General features: G+C 48.4%; 1 protein-coding gene across 2 annotated transcripts in view; it reads right to left on the bottom strand.

Moving 5' to 3' along the window:
- SPTBN2 (spectrin beta, non-erythrocytic 2) overlaps positions 1–9,803 on the bottom strand; it is a 39,999-nt gene extending 30,196 nt beyond the window's left edge. Inside the window, exons 1-2 of one of the 2 annotated variants that reach the window (XM_043925765.1) lie at positions 9,567–9,803; positions 2,202–2,380 (exon numbers count right to left, since the gene is read on the bottom strand). In XM_043925765.1, coding sequence (XP_043781700.1) covers positions 2,202–2,358 — 157 coding nt within the window. In that variant the 5' untranslated portion in view covers positions 2,359–2,380; positions 9,567–9,803. Of the gene's footprint in view, positions 1–2,201; positions 2,381–8,900; positions 8,999–9,566 lie in introns of those variants that run through there. The other variant, XM_043925773.1, reaches the window with a different exon arrangement.
- Between the last annotated feature and the right edge of the window lie 15,535 nt (positions 9,804–25,338).

Here is a 25,338-nt window from a genome sequence, read left to right as displayed (position 1 = left end):
CCAGGTCAAGTCCTGCTTCCGAAGGTTTGCAGGTGTGTAGAGGATGCCCCCTGGCTGTGAGTCTGGGAGGTCCCGTTCAGGACATGGGCTTTGATCCCCAGCTCCGAGAGCCCTGAGAAAGAGAAATCCTGGAAAGGGCCAAGCCAGCTCAGTACTAGCCAGGCACGGGGGCTATACTGTTTGCTTACATTCCTTTAATTGTAATGGATGGTGTTATCTTCCTCCCTGGTTTGTCATTCTCACCTCCAGTTCCAGATCCTTCCCTGCCCTGGGGCCCATCAGGCCGTCCTGGGGCCAGGCCATCCCAGGCCCCCAGTACACCCACAGCTGGGCACATCTACCTGACTCCCTTCCCACTTAAATCTATCTATCTATCTATATATATATATAGAACTATATATATATTTATATATATATTGAACTATATATATATTTGGCTGCTCTGGGTCTTAGTTTCTGCAGTGGGATCTTGAGTTGTGACATGGGGATCTTGTTCCCTGATGAGAGATTGAACCCAGGCCCCCTGACTCTCCCTTGGGAGAGCCAGGTTCTTCCTGGTTCTCCCTGGTTCTACCCGTTGGGAGAGCAGAGTCTTAGCCACTGGACCACCAGGGACGCCTTCCCGTCCCACCTTTCTATGGGCTTCAGCCCTTGTCACTTACAGCCCACTCCTGTCCCCTTTCATCCTCCTTCATTCAGTATTTTCTGGCACCTGTTGGTGCAAGGCACAGGGCTGGGTGAAGCCCGTACAGCGAGGCCTCCTCGGAAGAGCCCAGTTTAGTGGTGCAGATAAACACCTACTGACAGCCTGGGTTGGCATGTGTTGAGCACACATCGAAACAGTCCTGGGTATCACATGTCACGTGCACACAGCTGTCATGACCTTCTAGAGGCTACTCTTACCCAAAATCAGGGTACCAGAGAAACCTTTCCCCAAAGACGTAGCATTCTCTATGACCCATGTCTTCTGCCTTTGCTCAGCGATAGAAACAGTGCTGTGAGTGTTTCACAAGCCTGCGTGTAGACCTAGCCAGAAGGACAGGGGGGCACAGGAGAAACTGACGAGGGATTCCCGGAAGTAATGGCCATGACGTGGGGGTTCCTCAGACTGATGCTGGGCTGGCTGAAAAGAATTACCCAAAGAGCTTGAAACCCCGATTTCTGGACCATAGGTCCAAAGACTCTGATTCATTGTGTCCAGAAAGGGGTTTGAGAACCTGTATTTGTGAAATAGCCCTGAGTGATCCTGTCAAAGGTGCGGCCGAGGTTGGGAAACCGCCCCCCCCAATGTCTCCCTTCATCCAGGAGGCCACCCCACCCACGCTGGGAGCACTGCCTCTCGGGGAGTAGCTATGACCTCTTCCACGGCACTGGGCTGGGAGGCCAGCAGGTCAGTGGAAAAGATGAGGGTGGCGTGGAGGAGGGAATCAAACAGGGTGGGTGGCCTTGGGGTGTGTGGGTGACTCAGCCCCACGCCAGCCGCGGTGGTGTCAGGTGGCAGCTGCACTCTTGTTGCCACGGCAACTCCTCCCCAGAACGCAGGGAGGCCCGTCGAACGGGTTTGCTGGTGCTCAGAGGAGCTTGAAGGGGAGAACCCAGGCCATAGGGGAAGGCAGGGGCTGATGCGAGTGGAGAGCAACCCAGGAGGATGGGCGGTGGAAACCAGCGGTGGGTGGAGGGAACCTGCTTCAGGGAACAGGTAGATGAACTAATGGGAGGAACAGGCGGCAGGCAGGTGGAAGGAACAGGTGGGAAGGGAGAGGAGCGGCTACTGAACTGAGAGGGAGAGCAGGTGTGAGAGATGACAGTGAGAATCAAGGAAGACAGCAGAGGATGAAAGGAAGGGAGAGGTGGGTGGAAGTAGAACAGCAAGACTAAGAATGCAAAAGAATTAAGGAACATGACTCAGGGACAGAGGCCAGGCAGTCAGCTGAGCGCACAGCGGAACATGGCTGAGTCTCAGCGTCAGCACGGCTTCTCCCTGTTGGGGGGAAGGAAGCTGGGGCACTTTGTGGATTGCACGTGGTTTGTTCTTGAGGCTGGCATTGGGGACTAGGGCTTGGTAGGGTGATCTGGATTTCCCACTCTAGTGCGGCAGCTTAGAAAGAGCGTCGGTCTTCCCATGAAGTTGAAGGACTCTTCAAGACAAGCTTCGCTCCCCAGCATCCTCAACATCTCCCCCAGCCCTCCCCTGACCTCACCTGCCAGGGCCTTAATTCGGGACCTCTCAAAGAGGCGGGCCGAGCTGCTGTCATTGTCCCAGTCCGAGTCAGGCAGGTCCCAGCGGTTGTTGATGTCACTGTACTGGCCCTGGATCTCCAAGCTGTCAAAGTCTGTGGGCGACAGGGTGCTGCTCATGGTGGTGGGTGGCCTCCTGCTCCTGCAAGGGGAAACGGGGCTGGTGAGGGGCATCTTGAAGCCATGGAGCCCACCACTCACCATGTCCTCCTCTCCTCCTGCCCTAGATCTGCTCTGCTCTACTGATGACCAGCGACTGTGGTTGCTTTCTTTGCCAGTGGAAGTCATCCCCCGGTGGGAGAGGAGAAACCATGGTGGAGAAGCTGAGAGACAGGAACACAACAGACCCACATGGAGTGAGGTCGGAAGGCAGCGGTGTCTCAGAGCAACATAGTGGAGACAAGGGCTCCAGAGCCTCAGGCCAGAGAGGGGCAGGAGGCAGGCAGCTGAAGGTGGCGATGGCCATTGGGGTGGCTCTGGACAGCGGTGTGGGAACGCCAGGGCAATGCGAGAAACAGGCCTGGGACCCCATGGGCAATAGTGAGTACTAACCAGAGTTCTTTCATTCCTGGTTCCACAAACTGTTCAGAGCCCCGCACCTCCGCTACTGCCTCCCACAAGGTGGCTTCCTGTACTCTGGAACAGATTTAAGATGGAAAGACCCAGATCCTGCTCTCAGGCCGAGAGGCGTCTATGACACACCAGGAAGCCTGACGTACTGCTAACAAGTATGGATACAGAGGCCAGGGTTTTGACGGAGGACACAGTATTGTTCTGTCCCCCGGTTTCTTTCTTTCGTTTGGGACAGAGAATCCTTAATAGGGGCTCGATGAATATCCGTTGTGATATGTGTCCTCGCCACTTACATGCATCACCTCACTGCAACCCTCTGGGGTGAGGGACCACTATCATCCCTATTTCATTGATGAGGAGGTTGCTCCATAAAAGTTAAACCAGGGTTCAAGGTCACTGGAAGGAGTAGAGCTAGATTTTGAAGCAAGATTCTGGAGGACAAGCTTTTTTTTTCTTCGCCTCCCTGGGCAGCATGTGGGATGCTACTTCCCCAACCAGGGATAGAACCTGCACACCCCTGCATTGGAAGTGCAGAGCCTTAACCACTGGACCACCAAGGATGTCCCTGGAGGACAAGCTGTTAATCACAATATTTACATGTTCCTCCAACTTCCTGGAGCCCGTCAGAGCTCCCTGAGAGAGAGCAACAGCCATTGCTCCCTTCCAGGGCCCAGGCTGGGGAAACTGGGACCGTGGATGCTCGCCAGCACAACTCACGGCTCTGTGTTACACAAACAACCCTGTCCGTCTCAAAATTAACAAATGAGCTTCAGATTAGTTTCTAGGGATTTTTTTTAAAAAACAAAACTCTACAGTTCAAAGTTCTTGAGTAATTCGGCACTCATTCAAGAGCACGGAGGGGGCTGGCTCTGTAACTGAACCCCAAATTCTGCATGTCTCATTTTCCTAGTGCCTCTCAAATACAAAGATATTTTCATCCTTAGCGCCACTTCCAAGGGTTGAGGCTATGACCTTGGCAGTCTCTGCTTCTGGAAAGGAAGTACCGTACCTCTTGTGTGGTTTGGGGGGACGGAAGAAAGAATGGGTGGTGAGATGTGGGTGGTGAGCGAGAGGTGTTCCCATGGGAGCACAGGGCGGAACTTGGCTTCTGTCATTAAGTGGTTCCACGAAGCGGAACCTGAGGCACGTGAGGCCAGGACTGCCTACCCCTCCCCTTTCTCCCAAAGAGAAAACATGCAAGGATTTCTCTAGGAGCTCAGGCCTCAGTTTCCTAGATTTGGGCTTTTCATTCCCTGTAATAGGAAAGAGGGGCTTCCCTCATAGCTCAGTCAGTAAATGCAGGAGACCCCCATTCGATTCCTGCATTGGGAAGATCCCCTGAAGAAGGCACTAGCAACCCACTCCAGTATTCTTGCCTGGAGAATCCCATGGACAGAGGACCCTGGCGGGCTACAGTCCATGGGGTCACAAGAGTGGGACATGACTTAGCGACTAAACCACCACCGATAGGAAAGAGAGCTTCATTTCCACTAGGCTCAAGACTCCTTTCTCATTTAAAATCCATCGTTTCCCCTAATCCCCAGCAGAATCTTTCAATTTGCTCTGTAAATATTTATATAAAAATAAATTCTAGGGCAGAGTCAGGGCATCCTGAGCAGAGAATGCTGTAGGCAAGGTGTGACCTGAGCTAGAGTCCCCCAACACTCTCAACCACCAGACAGCGGAGCAGTCCAAACCCCAGGACCAGTTCGAATTCCGTTTCTCTGGGCCCCTCAGGTTAGGGCTTCCCCACCAGCAGTCATGCACACACTTATCTCTGGGATGGACACTCCCCGCACTCCCGCTCTCTCTGCATAGGGCATGCGACCATGCTAAGTTGCTTCCGTCGTCTACAGCTCTTTGCAACCCCTTGGATTGCAGCCCACCAGGCTCCTCTGTCCATGGGATTTTCTAGGCAAGAATACTGGAGTGGGTTGCCATGCTCTCCTCTAGGGGATCTTCCCCTCCCAGGGATTGAACCCAAGTCTCTAATGGCTCCTGCATTGGCAGGTGGGTTTTTTACCACCAGCGCCTCCTGGGAAGCCCCTCCCTGCATAGACCTGCTGGCAAAAATCCCTATATACCAGAAGTCCCCAACCTTTTGGGCACCAGGAACCAGTTTTGTGGAAGACAATTTTTCCATGGATTGGGGGTGGAGGGGATGGTTTGGGGATGATTCAAGCATTTATTGTACATTTTATTTCTATTATTATTACACCAGTTCCACCTCAGATCATCAGGCATTAGATCCTGAAAGTTGGGGACCCTTGCTATATACAATGCCCCTCTTTTATTCTGTGACCCTTTTCCCTTATATCAGAAATCACAAACCTCCTAAAACCAGTCTCCAGGGGTATGGCCAATGAGCTGTTGTAAAAGAACTAATTTGGGGGAGCTCCCTGGTGGCCTAGTGGTTAGGATTCTGGGCTTTCGCTGCCATGACCCAGGTTCAATCCCTGGTGGGGGTAAGTTCCTGCAAGTTGTGTGGTGCGACCAAAAAAAAAAAAAAAAAAACCCACTAATTTGGGATTCTTCAGGTGGGCCTATGCTTGCCATTTCTCTTCAGACCCCACCACTCCCTGTTGGGTCCTTCCCAGCCTTGTCACACATTTTTATTACCTACTTGGTCCCTGAAGGCCTCTGAGGTTTTCAAACCCTGCTTTATGTCTTTGTACTCCACAGAAAGCAGACACGTAAAGAAATGTCTGACCCCATTTCCAGACTGTGTGTCCCCAGGACCCCTGGAAGCTGCACAAAACCAAACATGTATTGTTTTGGCTTCTGTTTGGTAATCCAACTTGGTCCCCCTGACGGGACTGAGGCGTGGATCCAGACCTCTCAGTGAGGTCCAGTTGTTAGAGCCGCTCCTGTAACTTGGGGGAGAAAATATGAAGCTGGAGCCTCCCCTTCTCCCAGATAAAACGGCCCTTGGGCCAAATCCAATTCAAGACATACATGCTCTTCATCCTGAGTTTCCAGGGATGCCTGCCATTGTATAGATAAGCAACCAACATGGCCCTGGTGTCCTTAGATCACAGGTCCCCACAGGGCCACCATGTTGGGACTCCGAGGAGTTAATTCCCATAGTAAGTCATGCTTTCTGGTGTCCTTAAGCACAGCAGTTCTGAGGGCCCCTGAGTTTTGGTTTCCAAGCATTTGGGCTCTGGAGCCCCCTGGCCTTTTGGACAATATGCTGTGTTCCCTGCTACCATCTTCGGAGTCCTATAGTTTTCTGTTTCTTTAGATAGATCCCACCCTGGTTTCTTTTCTCTGATTTATCATTCCTTGCTTTATCTGGGTCTCCGTACTTATTTCCTTAGTCAGCCTGTACCCCTAGCCTCATGCTCACCTACGTCTCTCTCTTTGCTGAAGAATCGTCTACCTGATTGTTCTCCATGGATTCCTGGACTCTGGCAACAGCAGCTAATCCAGATTACAGTTTCACCAACACCTTATTCTTAGCCGCTGACCTGGAGGCCAGGCCTGAGTAGCTTACATTGTTCATGCTACGAGAAAGCCAACTCCCGCCAGCTGCAAGCTTGGGGTCCTGCTAGGTTCTACGTCCAGGCACTGCTGGATGTGGACTCTGCTCAGCCTAGTGCCGATCCTCCAGGCTCTGCTCAGCCTAGTGCCGATCCTCCAGGGTAGCTGCCCCCCTCCTCCTTTCCTCCGTTTTGCTGGCATGTAAAGCTAGAAATCCAATCCCTCTGGCTAGAGTCTGTCTTGTACCCTAATTCCTTCTCTCGCCACATCCTCCTCCTGATTAATTCTCTACCGCCCTCAGAGACAGTTGATCATTCCCTCCTCTGTGCTCCCACAGCACTTCAGGATGCTGCTATTATTACGCTTATCACATTGTATTACAGTTCGTTGTTTATGTGTCTCTCTGCCTGCTCCCCTTTTAACCCATTGAGGACAAGGGTTGGGTCTTACTCATGTTTGTATTTTCCTAGTACGATAGCTATTCAATAAAGGGATATTGAACGAATGGGCTAGCATTCCTCCCCACTCTCATCAAATGCATATCTTTTTTTAGGTCTAGAGAAAAAACGCAAGGAAAGCATGAAAATGGCATCAGAGAAGAGTCTCTGCTCCTCATCTCTAAAGTTCAGGATTATTCTCAAATTTGCATGAATAACAATTACTTGGAGGGCTGTTAAAACACAGACCAGTGGGCTCTGTTCCCCAGAGCTTCCAGGGCTGGGGCCTGGGAATTTGCATTTCTAAACTGTTCCCAGGTGACACTAAATCTACTGGTCCGGGGACCACAGTTTGAGGGCCACTGCTGTCCAAAGATGAGGAGCAGTTAGAATTAGAAAAGCTACAAGAGCAGAGGAAGACACAAAGTTTCAGGGGTGAGTGTGACCTGAGGTTAGCTTCTGGATCTGTTTAGGCTCTATCCCATGCTAAACTCAAATACAACTTCCCCCGAGAAACCCCAAGACCCACAAAGAGCCAGAAGCCTCAGGCAAGGAGAGAGGAAAATGAAGATGGAGTGGGTTCCAGATCTAATGAGACAAACAGAGCTGATGGCTGGACACAGGCGAATCAGACGCCCCGGAAGGAGGGCGATATGGCTGGAGACGTGGCTGGGAGGCGGAGTTGAACCAATGACAGCAGGATGGATAACAGATGAGAAGGAGTGGGGACTTTGGCAAAGTAAAAATCTTTTTGGACTCAAAGTATGAATGGACGAGCAAAGAGATAAAAGGAGAAAGAAATCACAAACTCAGGGCTGCTAGGATAGCAGAAGGAAGATGCACGCAGGGAGACAAGACAATCAAAGAGACAAAACCCCAGCCTATTCCCTCAAGGCTGTGTTCTTGATAAAGCACCGGGAATTCTCCTCCAAGGAACTTAGGAACTGCGCTGGAGAGTGGGACTGGATTTTTGCTTCATCTTGTCCTTTAGAATCCTCCACTCAGGGCAGAATTATTCAGACGACTTTTCACTCCCTTGCTACGCCCCTCCCCCAAGTCTGTAACCCATGGGTTACATCAGTTTCTCTAAGGAACAAATCTAAGATCCCTATTAGCTTTTTCCTCCTTACTCCTTTGCTCTTCTGAATATGCCAAGAGGTTGCCCCGCACCTCAAGCTGAGACACAGATTTGGGACTCACTCTGCCCCCTTCACCCTCAAGGAAAACTGGTTTGTAGATACCCTGCCGGTGCCTGAACCGACCAGCGCTGGAATTGTAGCTGCCCTCGGAGGGAAGGAGGGCCGCTGAGAAACAACCCACGGAGACAGCATGTAGCAGGTTAGGACCGGAGCAAGCCTGCGGCTCAGACAAGCATGCAATGCCACGGGGTTAATGGGCTGAAGTCGTTCCGAGCCAGAGGGGATGGCAAAGGCCCGATCGTGGCGCTGGCGTTGGAACACCCCAGAAGGAGGCCTTGCCCGCTAGCTCTGCGCCCGCGGACTCCAAGCCGGCCGCACACATCTCGGCCACAGGGACACCTTTCGCGGTCTCTTCCCCGCCACCCGCAGGGGTTTCATTCTCCCTTCTTCCTCTGCCAGCGTTCCGCTCACCACGACCAACCGTGTCCCCTTCTCTCACACACTATGGGGGAGCATAAAGGAGAGCGTGGAGCTAGCTACCAAAGAGGCGAGGAGAAGCCCACCCGGCTCCAGAGGGAGCCCCCAGCCGGCTCGCGAGAGGGAGTCGGGCGCTCGCAGCCTCGGGGCAGGGACCGCCGAGCGCGCCCGCAGCGCCTGGACCGGCGCCGGCCGGCCCGCCTCCGCGACGCGAACAGCTGGCGCTGTCACACACGCGCAGAGCCCGGCGACCCGCTCCCCTAACGCGTTTGTCAGCCCCAACTCTTCCAGACTCTTCTCTGGGCTCGGGAAAGGCCCGCGTCCCGCACGCCTCGATCCCCACCGGCCGCACACGGGTACCTGGGTGGCTGGCGCTTGACTCTCCATCCTGTCCCCGGGACCCAGAGGGAGCGGGCACCCGGGGCCGCATTCTCCCGCCCCTGCTCCCCCGACCCGTCCCGACCCCGACCCCGACCCCGCCGCCCGCGCACGTCTGCACAAAGCGCACCGCCCTGCCGGCCAGGACAAAGCGCGCCCGGGCGCCGGCACCTACCTCGGTGCGGAGCGCTGGCCGGACAGGCGGGAGCGCGGCCGGCGGGGGCGCACCGGGAGTCGCGGCGCCCGCAGCCCGGCCGCGTGGGGCGGTTGCGGGCGGCGGCCGGGCGCACGGCAGGCAGCGGGCGGGCGCTGTCACGGGGCGCGAGCCGCGCGGGGGGCGCGCGGGGCCGGCGGTGGCGGGGCGCGTGGAGGTGCGCGGGCGCGAGCGGCGGGACTGCGGCGCCGCGGAAGGAGGACAATAGCCTCCCCCTGCCGCAGGCCGCCGGCTCCCGCGGGAGGCCGGGGACCATCTGGAGCCGGCGGCCCCGCGGGGCTCGGGGCGGGGCCCGAGTCACCCCCTCCCCGCCCGGCGCCATGGCAACCACGGCCCCTCTCGGGTCTCTGCTCAGCTCCCCGGCCCGGGGTCGCTGACCTTCCCCGGGGCGAACGCGGCGTCGGCTCCTCCGCCGGCTCCCGACCCCCCACCGCCTACCCCGTGAGTGCCCCCAGAGCCCCGCCTTCCGTTCCTCGCCGGCCCTGGTCACCCTCGGGCCGTCTGGGTACCCCCCACCGCTTGCGGGACTGTCTCCGCAGTTTGAGTACCCCACCTTTGTCCCTGCTCCGCTTTTCGCACAAAATCTACATCCCCGGAACATGCGATCTTTCCTTTAATGACACTCACCGCCCAGAAGGTTTCCCGGTATTCAGCCTCTTTTCCGTCCCGATTTTTTCCTCTTTGGGCACCTCCGGTCAGTCCATCTCCCTTTAAGCATTTCTTTCATCCATCCCTTCCCTCTCTGGTCCTCCTTCGGTCAGGGAGGCCGGCTCTCTTTCCCAAAGCATCTCCATGGTACCATGTGGTGGAGATTCGTCTCCTCGCCGATCAGATTCTCAGAACAGTCATCACTGCAGCTCCTCTCAGCTCCTTCTAAGCTCCTCTCATTTATCAACCAGAATTCCGGCCTACTCACTGTCTTAAAAGGGAATGGGGGTGGGGACGGACATTTCTAGGCCTGGCACAGCTGGGTTTCTCCTTGGTTTGGTAGCATCGGAGTGGTCTAACGGTCTGAGGTCATTAACCAAGGTGAACTGCTATCTCCTTAAGAGAGAAAAGAATTATACCCAAATAGTAAAGTTAAAGAGTGCCAGGTAGGTGCTAAAAGTGCATTTTATCGGGTGATTCCCTCCCCAACCGCCACCCCCTCCCCAGCTCTAAGAGGTAGGTAGATTTCTTAGATTTCTAAGATTTCTGACTTGAAATCTAAGCTCAGAGATAAACTGGTAACAGTTGAACTTTGCACGGAGCAGTCTGGATATAACCATTCAATTTTATTGCCCCTGCACATGTGGGCCTGTCTCTACCTGGGATATGCCTAAAATGGCCAAATAAGGGCAATGTGAAGAATGAGCTTTGCATGAATTATTGGTTTAAGGCTTTGTTTATTTATGGGTAATGGCATTTTAGGATTTTGCTCCTTTAGGTAAAGGTATACATAGTGAAACAAATGTGTAAGTAATTGAGGTACTTTCCAGATAAGGTTTTGATAAAGTGAAATCGTTTGTGTTAAACCCGCTTGAAAACAATTTCAAGGTTTAAAAAAAAAAGCCCTGCTACTAATCCAAACTAGTTGTGTCATCTCACCTACTTGGCCTCAGTCTTCCTAGACTATCAAATGGGTTGGGAGAGGGCTTAGTGTGTGAGTTGCACTAAAAGAAGATCTTGAAGTTCTCTCCCAGCTCTGATAGTCAGATTCCATTAGTAAACTGGAATCATTATTCTACCACCAAACTGTAACTTGGCCTTCTGGGGTATACTTCACCATTAGCTGTAATTTCAGGCTTTTTTTTTTTTTTTTAATTTGACTGTGTCGGTCTTAGCTGTGGCTAAGTTGTGTTCGACTCTTTGCAACCCCACAGACTGTACAGTTCATGGAATTCTCCAGGCCAGAAGACTGGAGTGGGTAGCCTTTCCCTTCTCCAGAGGATCTTCTCAACCCAGGTATCGAACCCAGGTCTCCCGCATTGCAGGCGGATTCTTTACCAGCTGAGCCAGGAGGGGAAGCCCAAGAATACTGGAGTGGGTAGCCTATCCCTTCTCCAGTCGATCTTCCCCACCCAGGAACTGAACCAATAAGCAAGACAATAATATCTTGTATATAGTGATTTGGGTTTCCCAGGTGGTGCTAGTGGTAAAGAACTTGCCTGCTAATGTAGGCAACAGAATGAGATGCAGGCTTGATCCCTGGGTCGGGAAGATCTCCTGGAGAAGGAAATGGCAACCAATAACTCCAGTATTCTTGCCTGGAGAATTCCATGGACAGAGAAGCATGGAGGGTTACAGACCATACGGTCACAGAGAGTCAGAGATGAGTGAAGCAACTTAGCACCCACATGTATAGTGATTTCCCCTTTTCAACATTTCATCATTCTTTTAAAAGCCTCATAAGTAAACATTCTCATTCTCATTTTAATGATGAGCAAACTGATGTTTAGACACCTAAGCGAATGCCAAGCACATAGAGTCAGTTCATGATAGAGACAGCAAGTCTTCTGATTCCGTGTATGTTCTTTCTCCTCTGCTAGAGCAGGAATACAGAAGAGTGGTTTAAAAGCATCAGTTTGAGGGGACTTCCCTGGTGGTCCAGTGGTTAAGATTTCACTTTCCAACCCAGAGGGTACAGGTTTGATCCCTGGTCGGGCAGCTAAGATCTCACAGGCTTGGGGCCAAGAAACCAAACCAAAACAGAAGCAGCGCTGTAACAAGTTCAATAAAGACTTTTTTTTTTTTAAGTTTGGGATTAACAGATACAAAATATTATATGTAGAATGGATAAACAACAAGGTCCTTCTGTATAACACGGAGAACTATATTTAACATCCTGTAATAAACCGTAATGGAAAGGAAAATGAGAAAGAATATATATGTATAACTGAATCACTTTCCTGTACTTCAGAACTTAACACAACATTGAAAATCAACTATACGTCAATAAAAATATATATATATTTAAAAAGCATCAGTTTTGGAGTCAGACTTCTGGGCTTAAAATCTAGTTTAGCCACCTCTACCTTGGGCAAACTACTTAACCTCCCTGGAATTCAGTTTCCTATCTTAAAATATATCATAATGTGGGGATCAAATGAGTTATTGGAGATGAAGTACTAGAACAGTGCTCCGTGCATAGTAAGCACTCAACCAGTGCCAGCTATTATTTTACTGTATTGTCATTTTTACCATACTGTTTCCCAATTTGGGGAGGAAGCATGTTCAATAAAGAGAACACCGAGATCGCTGGTCTCAGCTCTGTTACTGAGTTGCTTTGGAAACTTGCTATTTTGCTCTGCAGTGCGTCAGTACAGTCAATGATGAAGAAAATGCCTGCTTCCTTTTTACATGAGTGGTGCAAGTGAATGGAATGATGCCTACCACATATGCTGAGCTTCTTGGAGAACCCAGATCTGCGACTTCATGTTACCAAGATTCCTGAAAGGTCTTGGTATGACTTCCTGCCACCAAACCTACAGACATGACTGAAGTCTCAGCTTTTGTTCCTGTGCCATGGAAAACGTCCCTCCTCTGTCTGAGACTGAGTCTCCTGGCACCTGCCCTAAGTCCCATTCCCTCCCGCACGCAGCCCCATGACTCTCATTCCTTCTGGTGAGTTCCCTCTCTTCTGGCTCCTTCCCATCAATATTTAAACATGCTCAAGTATCTGCCAGCTTAAAAAAACAAGTGAGAAACCTGGATCCTCCTCCATGTCTTGCCCTTAATCTTTACAAGGACGGTCTTCTTGAGTCATCCAAACTCATTGGCTCCACTTCTTTGCCTCCTTTTCAATCAAACTTTCATTCAAAACCAACCTGGTTTATATGCCAGGTGCCGTGCTAGGATCTGGGGATCTAATAACGAGTAGAATGAACACTGTCTCTGTCCTCTTAGAGCTTACAGGCTGGTGGGGTTGACAGACATTAATAAAATAACCCTCAGATATATAAAAACAAAGAACTGTAGAATGAATGAAAAGTTCAGGATGCTCTGTGAGAATTTAAGAATCATAGCATGGTTAGGGAGTTGGGGGGGTGGGGAGTCAAGGGAGATGTCCCTCAAATAATTTGAGCTGAAATCTGAAATATGAGAAACGTTAACCAGGCAGAGAATAGGGAATAATATTAGCAGTTACCAATGTTAATTGGGGACTATATTTCTATATTCATTTATTTGGCAATGCCAAGGTGGTTTGCTTGTGGGATCTTAGTTCCCTGACCAGGTATCAAACCTGGGGCTCTGACAGTGAAAGGGTAGAGTCCTAACCACTGGACCGCCAGGGAGTTCCCTGTTTGTATTCTTTATGCATAACATTTCATTTAATTCTGTAACAAATCTGGAGGTACGTATTAACCCCAGTTTACAGAAGTGGAAATGGAAGCATTGAGAGATGCAGTGCCTTGCCCAAGGTCTTGGCTACAGTGACACAGAGTGTGTGGACAGCTGGCCTGATGCTGCAGGCTGCATGGTGCATGTGAGAAGCAGAGAGAAGTCCAGAGGGAAAACAGAGGAAACATGTGGTGAATTGTGACTGGGAGGAGAGGCAACTGTTAGACCACACAGGGCTTATGAGGTCATTGAAAGAATTTGGTTTCTACCTTTAGAATCCTGGCAGTTACTGAAGGATTTGAAACAAGGAAGTGAAGTGATCAACTTTGTATTTTTAAAAGATTACTCCAGGGGACTTTCCTGGTGATCCAGTGGCCAAGACTCTGCATTCCCAATGCGGGGGGGCCCAGGTTCAATCCCTGGTCAGGGAACTAGATCCCACATGCCCCATCAAAGATCGAAGATCCCAGGTGCTCCAACTAAGACACGGCAGCTTTAAATTATTTTTTTTTTAAAGATTATCCCAGCTGCTGTGTGGGGAACACATTGGAGGGGGTATTCAATTTGATGTGAGAACCGGTTAGAAGCCTACCACCGTGGTTCAGTTGAGAGAGAAGATGGTAGCCTGAACTTGGCAATGGAGATAGAGGAACACATAGGTATAAAGGACTGAGAAGATGGGGTGATGGGTTAGACACAGGGGCGGTGGCGAGGAAGAAAGGTTTGCTATGGATGGACTGTGCAACTGGAGGAAGGGAGGGAGGTACCATTTGCTGAGCTGAGGTTTGGGCGAAGAGAGTGCTGGTCTTGGAGATATTGAGTCATCAACTGTATCTGGGTGTGGAGCTCAAAGAGGAGGTCTAGACTGAAGACGTGCGTTTGGAAGAAATTAGTGTAGGGACAGGCAATAAGTGCAGGGGACAGATAAGCATTGGTGCAACTGATTTAATCTAATATAGACACAACTTCTGCTCCTCTAAAGCTGCTTTCAACCGGGTTGTCAATAATCCTACTGTTAAATACAGTGTCAGCTTCCAATTGCTATCTTACTATTTCTCTTGGCGGCACTGGAGTCTAATTGTACCTGCTTCTTGAAGCATTCTTCCTTCGGTTTAGGGTTGCCACCCTTTCCTGCTTTTCCTTCAACCCTTGCGGTCCCTCCTTTGTTTCTTTTGTGAGTTCCTTTCTGTTTGTCAGATAATTTTGTTGTTATTGTTGGTGATGGTGTTTTGTTCTGGGCCCTTTCCTCATTCTTCCTGGGCCATTTCATCTACCACGCTGCAGCCAGCATGGTCTTTTAATTTTTTCCCCTTATTTATTTATTTTTGGCTCTGCTGGGTCTTCTTGGCTGCCTGCGTGCTTTTCTCTAGTTGCAGAGAACAGGGGCTACTCTCTAGTTGTGATGTGCAAGCTTCTTATTGCAGTGGCTTCTCTTGCTGCTGAGCATGGGCTCTGGGGCCCAAGGGCTTCAGTAGTTGCAGCTCCTGGGCTCTAGGGTACAGGCTACATAGTTATGGTGCGGTGGTTTAGTTGCTCTGTGGCAAGTGGGATCTTCCTGGACCAGGGATAGAACTCATGTCTCCTGCATTGGCAGGCAGATTCTTCACCACTGAGGCACCAGGGAAATCCCTAGAGTGGCTTTTTTTTTTTTTTTAAACACAACAATCTGACAGATCACTTTGCTGAAAGCCCTTCTATGGCTCCCCAACATCTTTGGGATAAAGCCTAAAGTTCCTGCTGTTCTTCCTACACAAGGCCTTTCCTGGGCTCCAAATCTGGGACAGGGCCCTTCTAGCATCACTGGCCTCTCACTGCCCATAGCTTGTGGTGGCATACGGGATCTTAGTTCCCTGACCAGGGATTGAACCCACACCTTCTGTAGTGGAAGCATGGAGTCTTAGCCACTGGAAGTCCAGTTCATAGTTGTATCCCCAGCAGAGCAGACATGTAGATATCTGTGCAATAAATTAGTGAATAACAGAAAAGACCTTGAGGGAGAAGGTGATTCCTTGTTATAAACAGAAGCAACTAAGATGTTTTCATACCAAACAATGTGTGTTTAATTTATTTTACCCCTGATCTATCTCCCATCACTTAAGTAACAGCAAGTGCTTCCTGGATACTGTCCTCTGCAGAAAAATGATACAGAAGATGAAAGTCTTGGTTTTTGACTCTTAATTAGATCTTTTCAAATCTGTTGCAGAGAAGATGTTTTTGAAAGCTGCAGTCTTTTAAAAACATTGTGAGAACCAGATTCTTGACAGGGATTTCTTTTTTCGTTTTCGGGTTTTTTTTCTTCCTCTTAAATCTCAGGAGACAGAACCCAGTGAACCTAAAGTTTGGAGTTTATGCCATCAACTGTCTAATTGGAAAGCACATGTGAATTTTCCTTCCACACAGAAGATACAATCCTTTTTGAGCTTGGAGCAAAACTGAAACAGATTGGGAAAGAGAGCAAGAGAGTTCAGATGCAACTGTGGGACTTTGTTTTCTGTTCCCACCATCAAACAACAGGGGATGGAAGAGGCTCATAATCCACTTCATTACTGGAACTCTGAGAAGACACAGCCTTTCAAAGCACCCGGTGCTGGGGCTTCCCTGGTGGCTCAGTGGTCAAGAATCTGCCTGCCAATGCAAGACACGGGCTTGATCCCTGATTGGGGAAGATCCCACATGCCTTGAGGCAACTAAGACCGATTGCCGCAACTATTGAGCCTGTGCTCTAGAGCCGGGAAACCGCAACTCATTGAGCCCATGTGCTGCAACTACTGACGTCCTCGCACCCGAGAGCCCATGCTCTGCAACAAGGGAAGCCACTGCGATGAGAAGCCCGAGCATCGCAACTAGAGAGTGGCCCCCACTCAGCGCAACTAGAGAAAAGCCCTTCACAGCAGCCAAGACCTAGCATGGCCAAGAATAAATAAAATCTAAGCCCCTGTGCTAACAAGAACAATTGTCAGAGTAGAAGTGGCACCGTCACCTGTGTAGGCAAAGTAGGCCTGATATCAACTTCATCTCCTCACCACCCCCAGCCTTCTCATTCCCTAAGCCCAAGTCTTCTTGGCTCCTTGACTTTGCAGGGACTCAGGAAAGTTCCTTGGTGCCCAGCCCCTGAGAGGCGTGTGGGAGCCAGCTGAGAACTGGGTGCCTTCGGGGACTGCTTTGGGGGGGGTGGTGAGAACCCCACAGTGGTAGAGGCTGAGGCGTATGTGACCCAACTCAGGGACCCACTGGGGGCTCAGATGTACCAGGAAGAGCTGAAGTGGGAGCCACTGAACTTCCTACGAAGCAATCACTGCTTTCCGTTTACACCAAGACCACAGCTTCCACCTGCCAGAGAACAGTAACTCTGCAGTAGCCACAGTGCCCAATGGCTAAAACCAAGTTGGCAGTTAGGCAAGAGAGACAGAAGATGACACTTGACCTTGAAGCCCCTTCCCTGGTATCAGAATAATACAGAAACCTCAACACAGAACACCGTGAGAAGAAGACTGGGAGGAGAATCCTAAGAGACTGAGTTTAAAACTTGATTTAGTTTCAAACTATGATTGAGCTGTCTTGAATTGGCATGGTTTATTATTTATCTGCCTTTAGTAGAAATGGAGGCTGAAGAGCCAGGTTGAGAAATCAAGAAAATTATGTATTTCCTCACCTAAGTCTGTGACCTGAGGTTGTAAACAAGCCTGCTATACCAGGAAATGTCAGAATGGTGGGCCTGTGAGGGGAGCTCCAGCACCTTCCAAGGAATGACCTGATTTCTCGAGACTACGAGGAGGCCAACTCAGAGTTGTAATACCAATTCAGACATCATTTGCAAAGATCATGTAGTTGAAAGCAAAAGTCTGCCGATGAGCCAAGATAAAGTCAAATAGGGCATCTGATGGTTGTGGGTAGAGGAGGGGTGTGGAGCCCTACCTGGAGCTCCCTTCTACAGTGTGGAAAAGTCTGGGGTTCCAGGAGCATCACAGGATGTGCTCTGAGCTGAGCAATGCCCTAAGGGCACGCTGTTGCTGACTAAACTGGAGAAACTGGACCTGATTTGAGGACACAGAAGTATTACATCCATTTATCTTTGTCCAGTTTGGATTCAAAACAGTACTTATTTATGGACCATCCGTCCCAAACTATTTTTAACTTGCAAACGTAAGCACCATTAAAAACTGGGCCTAAAAACACATTTGAATGATTCCAGCTCACGTAGGAACAGGCTGGGATCAACCATGATTCTCAATATTTTTTATCTTACCTCTCAGTATATATGGTGCGTGAGTGCCCAGTCATGTTTGACTCTTTGCAACCCCATGGACTGTAGTCTTCTGGGCTCCTCTGTCCATGGGATCTTCCAGGCAAGAATACTGGGGCAGGGATTTCTTCCAGGGAATCTTCCTCCTCCAGGGAATCTTCCCAACCCAGGTATCAAACTTGAGTCTCCTATGTTTTCTGCACTGCCAGGTAGATTCTTTATCACTGAGCCACCTGGGAAACACTTACTTGTCAATAACGAACTACCTTTTTCTTCTAAAAAGCTTATGCCACAAACCCCTGGTAATACATGGTGAAAAAAAAGTCTGATGATACCTGTATACCTGAAATAAAATTTGCAGCATTTGCTTAGTGCTAATAACTGAAGGGATATCTTTGGGGTTCCTTGAGCAAATTGCACTGGAAAATGTGAGTTGTGCTGGGAAACTGACAGTGCCAGACTCAAAAAGGGGAGATTCTGCATCCATCTTTGAAGTTATAGATCTCAGGTTAGTTTTCTATATTGTAGCCTGATTTACCTGTGCTGTGGCAGATAGCTAGGAACTAGTCAGTTCAACTATTATTGCCATCTGAAACTTTCTGGTGATTAGGACACAAGGTCCTGGAGTCTTGTGACCTTGTTGAAATTCTAGGCCATCACTTTCTAATTGTGTGACCTTGGACAAGTTATTTAATTTCTCTAAGCCTAGATTCCCCTGAAAATAGGGGATACCTGTAAGTGAAGTTGTGGTGAGAAATTAAACAATGCATGTCAGGTTCGTGATAGCTGGTGCCCGGATAAGGACTTAATAAATGTTAGCTATTGCTGAGATTATTATTTTACTTGCTTTGTATGTAGGCAAATCTTGCCTTAAGTAAAACATAATGTATGAAAATTTAGATTTGCAAAAAAGGTGAAATGGGGTTGTTTGCATTGCAAAAGGATTCTTCAGTTAATGAAGGAACTGATAACAGGATTTCTTTCAGGCAGTCCATTTCCCAGTATGTTTATCTTTTTAACATTTAAAAAATATTTTTATTTATTTTTATTGGAGTCTAATTGCTTTACAATGTTGTGTTAGTTTCTGCGGTATAACAAAGTGAATCAGCCACACGTACACATATATCTCTTCCCTCTTGAGCCTCCCTCCCACCACTCCTCATCCCATTCACTAGGTCATCGCAGGGCTCTGAGCTGAATCCCCTGTGCTATAGAGCAGGTACCCACTAACGATCCATTTTACACACGGTAGTGTATATATGTCAGTGCGACCCTCTCAGTTCCTCCCCCCCCCATCCCGTCCCAGTATGTTTAAAATGATTTGATTCACACAAAACAGGCTTTATACATTTGAGGAACACAGTGTATAAGGCAAAGGACATCTGTAATATACAATCACTCAGGGCAGGTCTGAACCACTATGACAAGTTAACAATAACAGTCGTGGGTATTTCTCTCTACCCTTTATAAAAGGATTAGATGAATTCTCAGTGATTTCAAAGGGCAAAGCTGGGAACAATGGATGGAAGACACAGCAAGGCAGATTTCATTTCAGTATATAGGAAAACTCTACCAAACCACTGCTGTCCAAAACCGAATGGATTGTCTCTGAGGTGGCATATTTCCAACAATTCATGTAAATTCTTCTGTTCAAGTAAATTCAACATTTCAAGTAAAAACTAGATATTAACTTGTCAGGACAGTTGGAATGACTATTGCATGATATTAGGGAGGTGTTTCCTAATCCTAAACTCTTAAAATATGCAACTATTAATAGATCGACTCTCTGCCTTGAATACCAGGAATAGGTTGAGGAAGGAGGTAGAGAGAGGCTGTTTGGGAGGAGGGGTGGAGATAAAGGAAATGAGCTGGAAGAAAATATTGCTCCTCTGGTTTGGAAGTACGAGATTAAAGGACTTCTGAGATTTCTTCTAATTTAAAGATTTTGAAACTCTCAAATTGTTTCACTGATGCTTACTGTTCATGGCTCAGTCATGTCTGATTCTCTGTGGCCCTGTGGACTGTAGCCCGCCAGGCTTCTCTGTCCATGGAATTTTCCAGTCAAGAATACTGGAGTAGGTTGCCATTTCCTCCTCCAGGGGATCTTCCTGACCCAGGGATCGAACCCGAGACTCTTGTGTTTCCTGCACTAGCAGGTGGATTTTTACCACTGGCGCCACCTGGGAAGCCCCCAGATTGTTTCACAGATGCTATTTCAATCATATTCCTGGGAGAATTTTCCTATTTTAGTTGTGGAAAACTAGAACATAACACCTAAAGTAAGTGGTAAAATGGGAAAAGAATGGAGACATCCTGATCTTTTTTATTTTTGATCCCACAGCCTCTTCTCAGCTGTGAGAATGAGAGTTGGGGAAACAGAAGATAGAAGTGGTCTTAAAGCTAGAAAGGGTGAAAATCAAGTCAACTTTGGAGCTCAGTGAAAAATAAGCTTAATCAAGTTTCCATATTACTAGCTTTAAAGACTTTGTATAGCACCATTCCTGGAAAAATACTTCAGAGTACTGTAATCAACCTTCTTAAGTGAACAATGCAAAGAAACAGAGGAAAACAATAGAATGGTAAAGACCAGAGAGTTCCTCAAGAAAACTGGAGATACCAAGAGAACATCTGATGCAAAAATATGCACAACAAAGAACAGAAATGGCAAGCACCTCACAGAAGCAGAGGAGATTAAGAAGAGGTGGCAAGAATACACAGAAGAACTGTACAAAAAAGTCTTAATGACCTGGAAAAACATGTTGGTATAGTCACTCACCTAGAGCCAGACATCCTGGAGTGTGAAGTCCAGAGGGCCTTAAGCATTGCTGTTGTTCAGTCGCCAAGTCGTGTCCGACTCGTTGTGATCCCCATAGGACTGTAGCCCACCAGGCTCCTCTGTCCATGGGATTTCCCAGGCAAGATTACCAGAGTGGGTTGCCATTTCCTTCTCCAGGGGATCTTCCTGCCCCAGGGATTGAACCCGTGTCTCTTGCACTGGCAGGCGACTGCTTTACCAACTGAGCCACCTAGGAACAAAACTAGTAGAGGTGATGTAATTCCAGCTGAGCTATTTCAAATCCTAAAAGATCATGCTGTTAAAGTACTGCATTCAATAGGTCAATAAATTTGCAAAACTCAGCAGTGGTCACAGGACTGGAAAAGATCAGTTTTCATTCCAATCCCAAAGAAGGGCGATGCCAAAGAATGTTCAAACTACTATACAATTGTGCTCATTTCACATGTCCGCAAGGTTATGCTCAAAATCCTTCAAGCTGGGCTTCAGCAGCAGTGTGTGAACTGAGTGTGTCTAGATGTACAAGCTGAGTTTGGAAAAGGCAGAGGAACCAGAGATCAAATTGCCAACATCTGTTGGATCATAGAAAAAGCAAGAGAATTCCAGAAAAGTATCTACTTCTATTTCATTTACTACGCTAAAGCCTTTGACTGTGTGGATCACAACAAACAGTGAAAAATTCTTAAAAAGATGGGACTACCAGACCATCTTACCTGGCTCTTAAGAAATCTGTATGCAGGTCAAGAAGCAACAGGTAGAACCAGACATAAAACAATGGACTGGTTCAAAATCAGGAAAGGAGTATATCAAGGCTGTACGTTATCACCCTGTTTATTTAACTTATATACAGAGAACATCATGTGAAATGCTGGGCTGGATGAAGCACAAGCTGGAATCAAGATTGCCAGGGGAAATAGCAATAACCTTGGGTAGGCAGATGATACCACCGTTATGGCAGACATTGAAGAGGAACTAAAGAGCCTCTTGATGAAGGTGAATGAGGACAGTGAAAAAGCTGGCTGAAAACTCAACATTCAAAAAATTAAGATCGTGGCATCTGGTCCCATCACTTCGTGGCAACATACGGGGCAAAAATGGAAACAGCGACAGACTTTATTTTCTTGGGCTCCAAACTCACTGCAGATGGGGACTGCAGCCATGAAATTAAAAGACACTTGCTCCTTGGAAGAAAAGCTATGACCAACCTAGACAGCACATTAAAAAGCAGAGATGTCACTTTGCTGACAAAGGGCCATATAGTCAAAGCCATAGTTTTTGCAGTAGTCATGTACAGATGTGCAGTCCATGGGGTTGCAAAGAGTCGAACACGACTGAGCAACTGAACAACAACTGTGATCATACAGCTAAACCAAGACTGAACATATGGAATCAGTGTCCTCCTTTAATGAAGCAACTAGAAGAAGAATCTTTGACCCAGTCAACCTACATGTCTTTCAAATAAAGCTGATCATCTGGCCTTTGAACCAACAAGTTTACTTTGGCCATACATGACCAGATCACACAGCTGTTTCCATTCCCAAGTCTTCTGTTATACAAAGACTACATCCCTTGTGGTGGACACCAGCTGGCAGGACAAAGGCAGCCCTGCCTAGAGAGAAGGTAAAAAGCCAGTCAGGAGAGGAGAACTACTTTGTGACATAGATTTCATTGGTTACCTAGGAAGTGGAGAAACTGGACACTAACAGGAAAGGAATGCTACCTCCTGGGCTGGCTACAAAAGCTGCTACTAGTAAATGAGAAATCAGTGCAAAGGGTGATTGTCAGCCAGGAAAAGCAGGAAGCTACCTAATATCACAGTCAGTCATTCTAAGAAGGAGAGGAAGAAAACATAGGGGTGGGGGTGAAGAAATACTCTAGTTTTACAAACACTGATACTGTCTTGGGGGGAGAATCTTTCCTTTGCTGTAGTCCAAGAATTGGCACAGAAGTCAGCACGCCTATGGCCTCCAGTGCCCTCCATAACCTAACCTGCCTCTGCAAGAACATCCCTGTGTGACCCCTGAGAGGGAAGCAGAGGGAGGTGAGTCGTGAAGCTGCCCCAGATTCTGTGCTCCGGGTGGAGAAGGCCTCAAGAAGGTGAAGGGATGAGCTAATCTGAGCTTCCTGGCCCCATTTCCAAGGAAGTGATTAGTGGAGAGGCACCTGGGACCTGCTCCATTTCAGGAAACCCGGTTATGGGAACTGGTGGGGCACAGACTTGACTCAGGACCCGAGAGAAGCAGTTAACCCTTCTCTATTGCCTGCATGAGAAACAGGCTCTCTTAACCATTTCCCTGGGGGAAAGAAACTGCTCAAGGGGGTTTAGTTTTGCAACAGCCTGAGAAAGAGGACCTCAGGGATATTTTGCACTTAAGCGCCCAGCGTCATTCCTTCAGGGCCTTTGAACACTCTAGGGGAGCCTGGGAACAAGGTGGTTGCTGTTCAGTCCATAAGTCACATCTGATTCTTTGCGACCCTGTGGACTTCAGCACGCGAGCCTTCCCTGTCCTTTGCTATCTCCTGGAGTTTGCTCAGACTCATGTCCATTGAGTTGGTGATGCTATCCAAGAGGGTGGGAACAAGTTAGTTCCTAAGTATCCAGTAATGATATACCCAGAGAGGGCACACTCAAACAGAAAGGCAGCTCCACGGTTCCTGAAATACCACTGTTGACCTGGTAGCATTTCCTCAGATGTTCTGGTTCTACTCAAACCCTTGGGTTTGGGTCAGAATCAATCCGGGGCTCTTCAGATGGGGTCTCTTTGGCCAGACTGGGGCTTTCTTCTCAGAATAAACAGCATGTGTAAAGTGGGCATGCACCAGTGATCCAAATCCTGAGGTAAGTAGATGAATGCAGGCAGTCAATATGCCACTAAGTCTAAGCACTGGTTGTTGTTGGACCATAAAGAAGGCTGAGTGCTGAAGAATCGATGCTTTCAAATTGTGCTGACGAAGACTCTTGAGAGTCCCTTGAACTGCAAGGAGATCAAATCAGTCAATCCTAAAGGAAATCAATCCTGAATATTCATTAAAAGGACCAATACTTTGGTCATCTGATGCAAAGAGCTGACTCATTGGAAAAGACCCTGATGCTGGGGAAGACTGAAGCCAAAAGAAGACGGGTGGGCAGAAGATGAGATGGTTGGATGGCATCACCTACTCAATGGACATGAATTTGAGCAAACCCCAGGAGATGGTGAAGGACAGAGGAGCCTGGTGTGCTGCAGGCCATGGGCTTGCAAATAGTTGGACACGACTTAGCAACTTAAAGACAACAACAACTAAGGACTGGGGAGAACCGACCCCCTGAAGACATTGCTCGTTAAGACTCTGAACATGTTCAGAGCAGCATCCGAAAGCTCTTTCGTTGACCTGGTTGACTAAAATGAACTTAACCTCACACAGATCATTTCATTTCTTTGGGCCTCAATTTTTTCATCTACTGGGTATCACTGATAACCTCTATAATCCTTTCTGGCTCTAACATTCCACTACTTTGAGGATGGTCTCTGAGTAAATACAGTTTTAATAATGTGGAGTCACTCCAGTAGTATGTAAGGTTCTAGACCCCAAACAGAATGGGGGCACACACTCACAGGTGAAATAAGGGTGAAGCTGTGGCTCATTCAAGCCTTAGTTTGTAGGGAGGTGAATGTATCTGAGGTCATTGTCTTAGCTTTTGCACGGAGGGGCTGGCTTCTCCTGGTCACGTTGATGTCCCTATACTGCGGAACCCTGAGACAAACAGGCAGGTCACATCCATGTGGGAGATGCACTGCATAGCTGTAGGAAAGTGGAAAGAGTGGTTAAGAGATTTTTATTTCAGGGGCTTCCCTGGTGGTCCAGTGGTTAAGAATCTGCTCTGCAATGCAGGGGATGCAGGTGCAATCCCTGGTTGGGGAGCTAAGATTCCACATGCCATGGATGATGCAACTAAGACCCAATGCAGCGAATAAATAAAGAGGTTATTATTTCAGATTCTGGCTCTGCCATTTACAAACTCAGTGTCATACAACCTTCTCTTGGAACCTCAGTTTCATCATTTGTAAAACAACGATAACAATACCTCCCTTAGAAGGTTGGGAGGACTACTTAAGATAAACGAAAGGTGAAGGCCACTTAGAACAGCAAGTCCCCATCAAACTTTGCTGACTACAATGGTTTATATGGCAGCGATCCTGATGGCAGGCCCTCAGATCACAGGCTCCCTTTATCACTTCTGCCTATGTCTGGTCCCTGGCTATCTCTGTTAGGCATTCGTTAACTCTAGGATGATGTTGGATGTCCCAGTGCCTGTTCATCCCTGAAGTTCACTCCAAGGACAAGGGCTTGAAGACCAACTCATCTGAAGTACTTCTACACTGGCACTGTTTCTCCACCCTTCCTGAGAATCCCAGTGTCATTCTCAAGGTGGGGCATTTTCTGCTGAGCCAACACTTGCCATAGGAAGTATTTTAAATAGCCATCTTCAGCATCTTGGTTTCTCACTCATCAACGATCGCACAAGGTACTTGTGAGAGTTAAAAAAAAAAAAATGTATGTAAAGAGCCAGTGCTACCTGACAACAGGCTGTCAGTCAATCTTAGCTCCCTTCCCTTTGCAATCACCTTCCTAAAGCAGACACCTGAGAGAGAAGAGAGTGAGGGAGAGGAAGGTGCCAATGATTTCCCAAATGTTAGCTATCTTAGCAAGTCCCAGATGGTATTATGATGAACTTTCCATAAATATAATAAAAGCCATTTTTCTCCAGTAGGTCTACCTGTGAGCAACAGAGGTGGGGAGGGTGGTCCACAGCACTGAACAAAGATGAAGAAGGCTATGATCCAGGTCTCAGTACACATATACTATGGAGCAGCACCAAAGCTGTGTTCGGGACAGGCACTCTGCCAGCTCCCCTGCCTGTTTTGCCCAGTCCTGGCTTCTTGGAGCTGGGGTGGAAGAATTTTCCCTGAAGGAAAGCAGCCAACACCCTGCCCCACCCTCCTCCTTGGGCAACTCTGCCAGGCAGGACTCTCTCTCACTAGTTTTCTTTTGGATGCCTG

The sequence above is a fragment of the Cervus elaphus genome, chromosome 2 (genome assembly GCF_910594005.1).
Source record: "Cervus elaphus chromosome 2, mCerEla1.1, whole genome shotgun sequence".
NCBI classification, from domain to species: Eukaryota; Metazoa; Chordata; class Mammalia; order Artiodactyla; family Cervidae; genus Cervus; species Cervus elaphus.
Note: the sequence above shows the minus strand (reverse complement) of the source record. Positions and strands in the feature narration are given on the sequence as shown.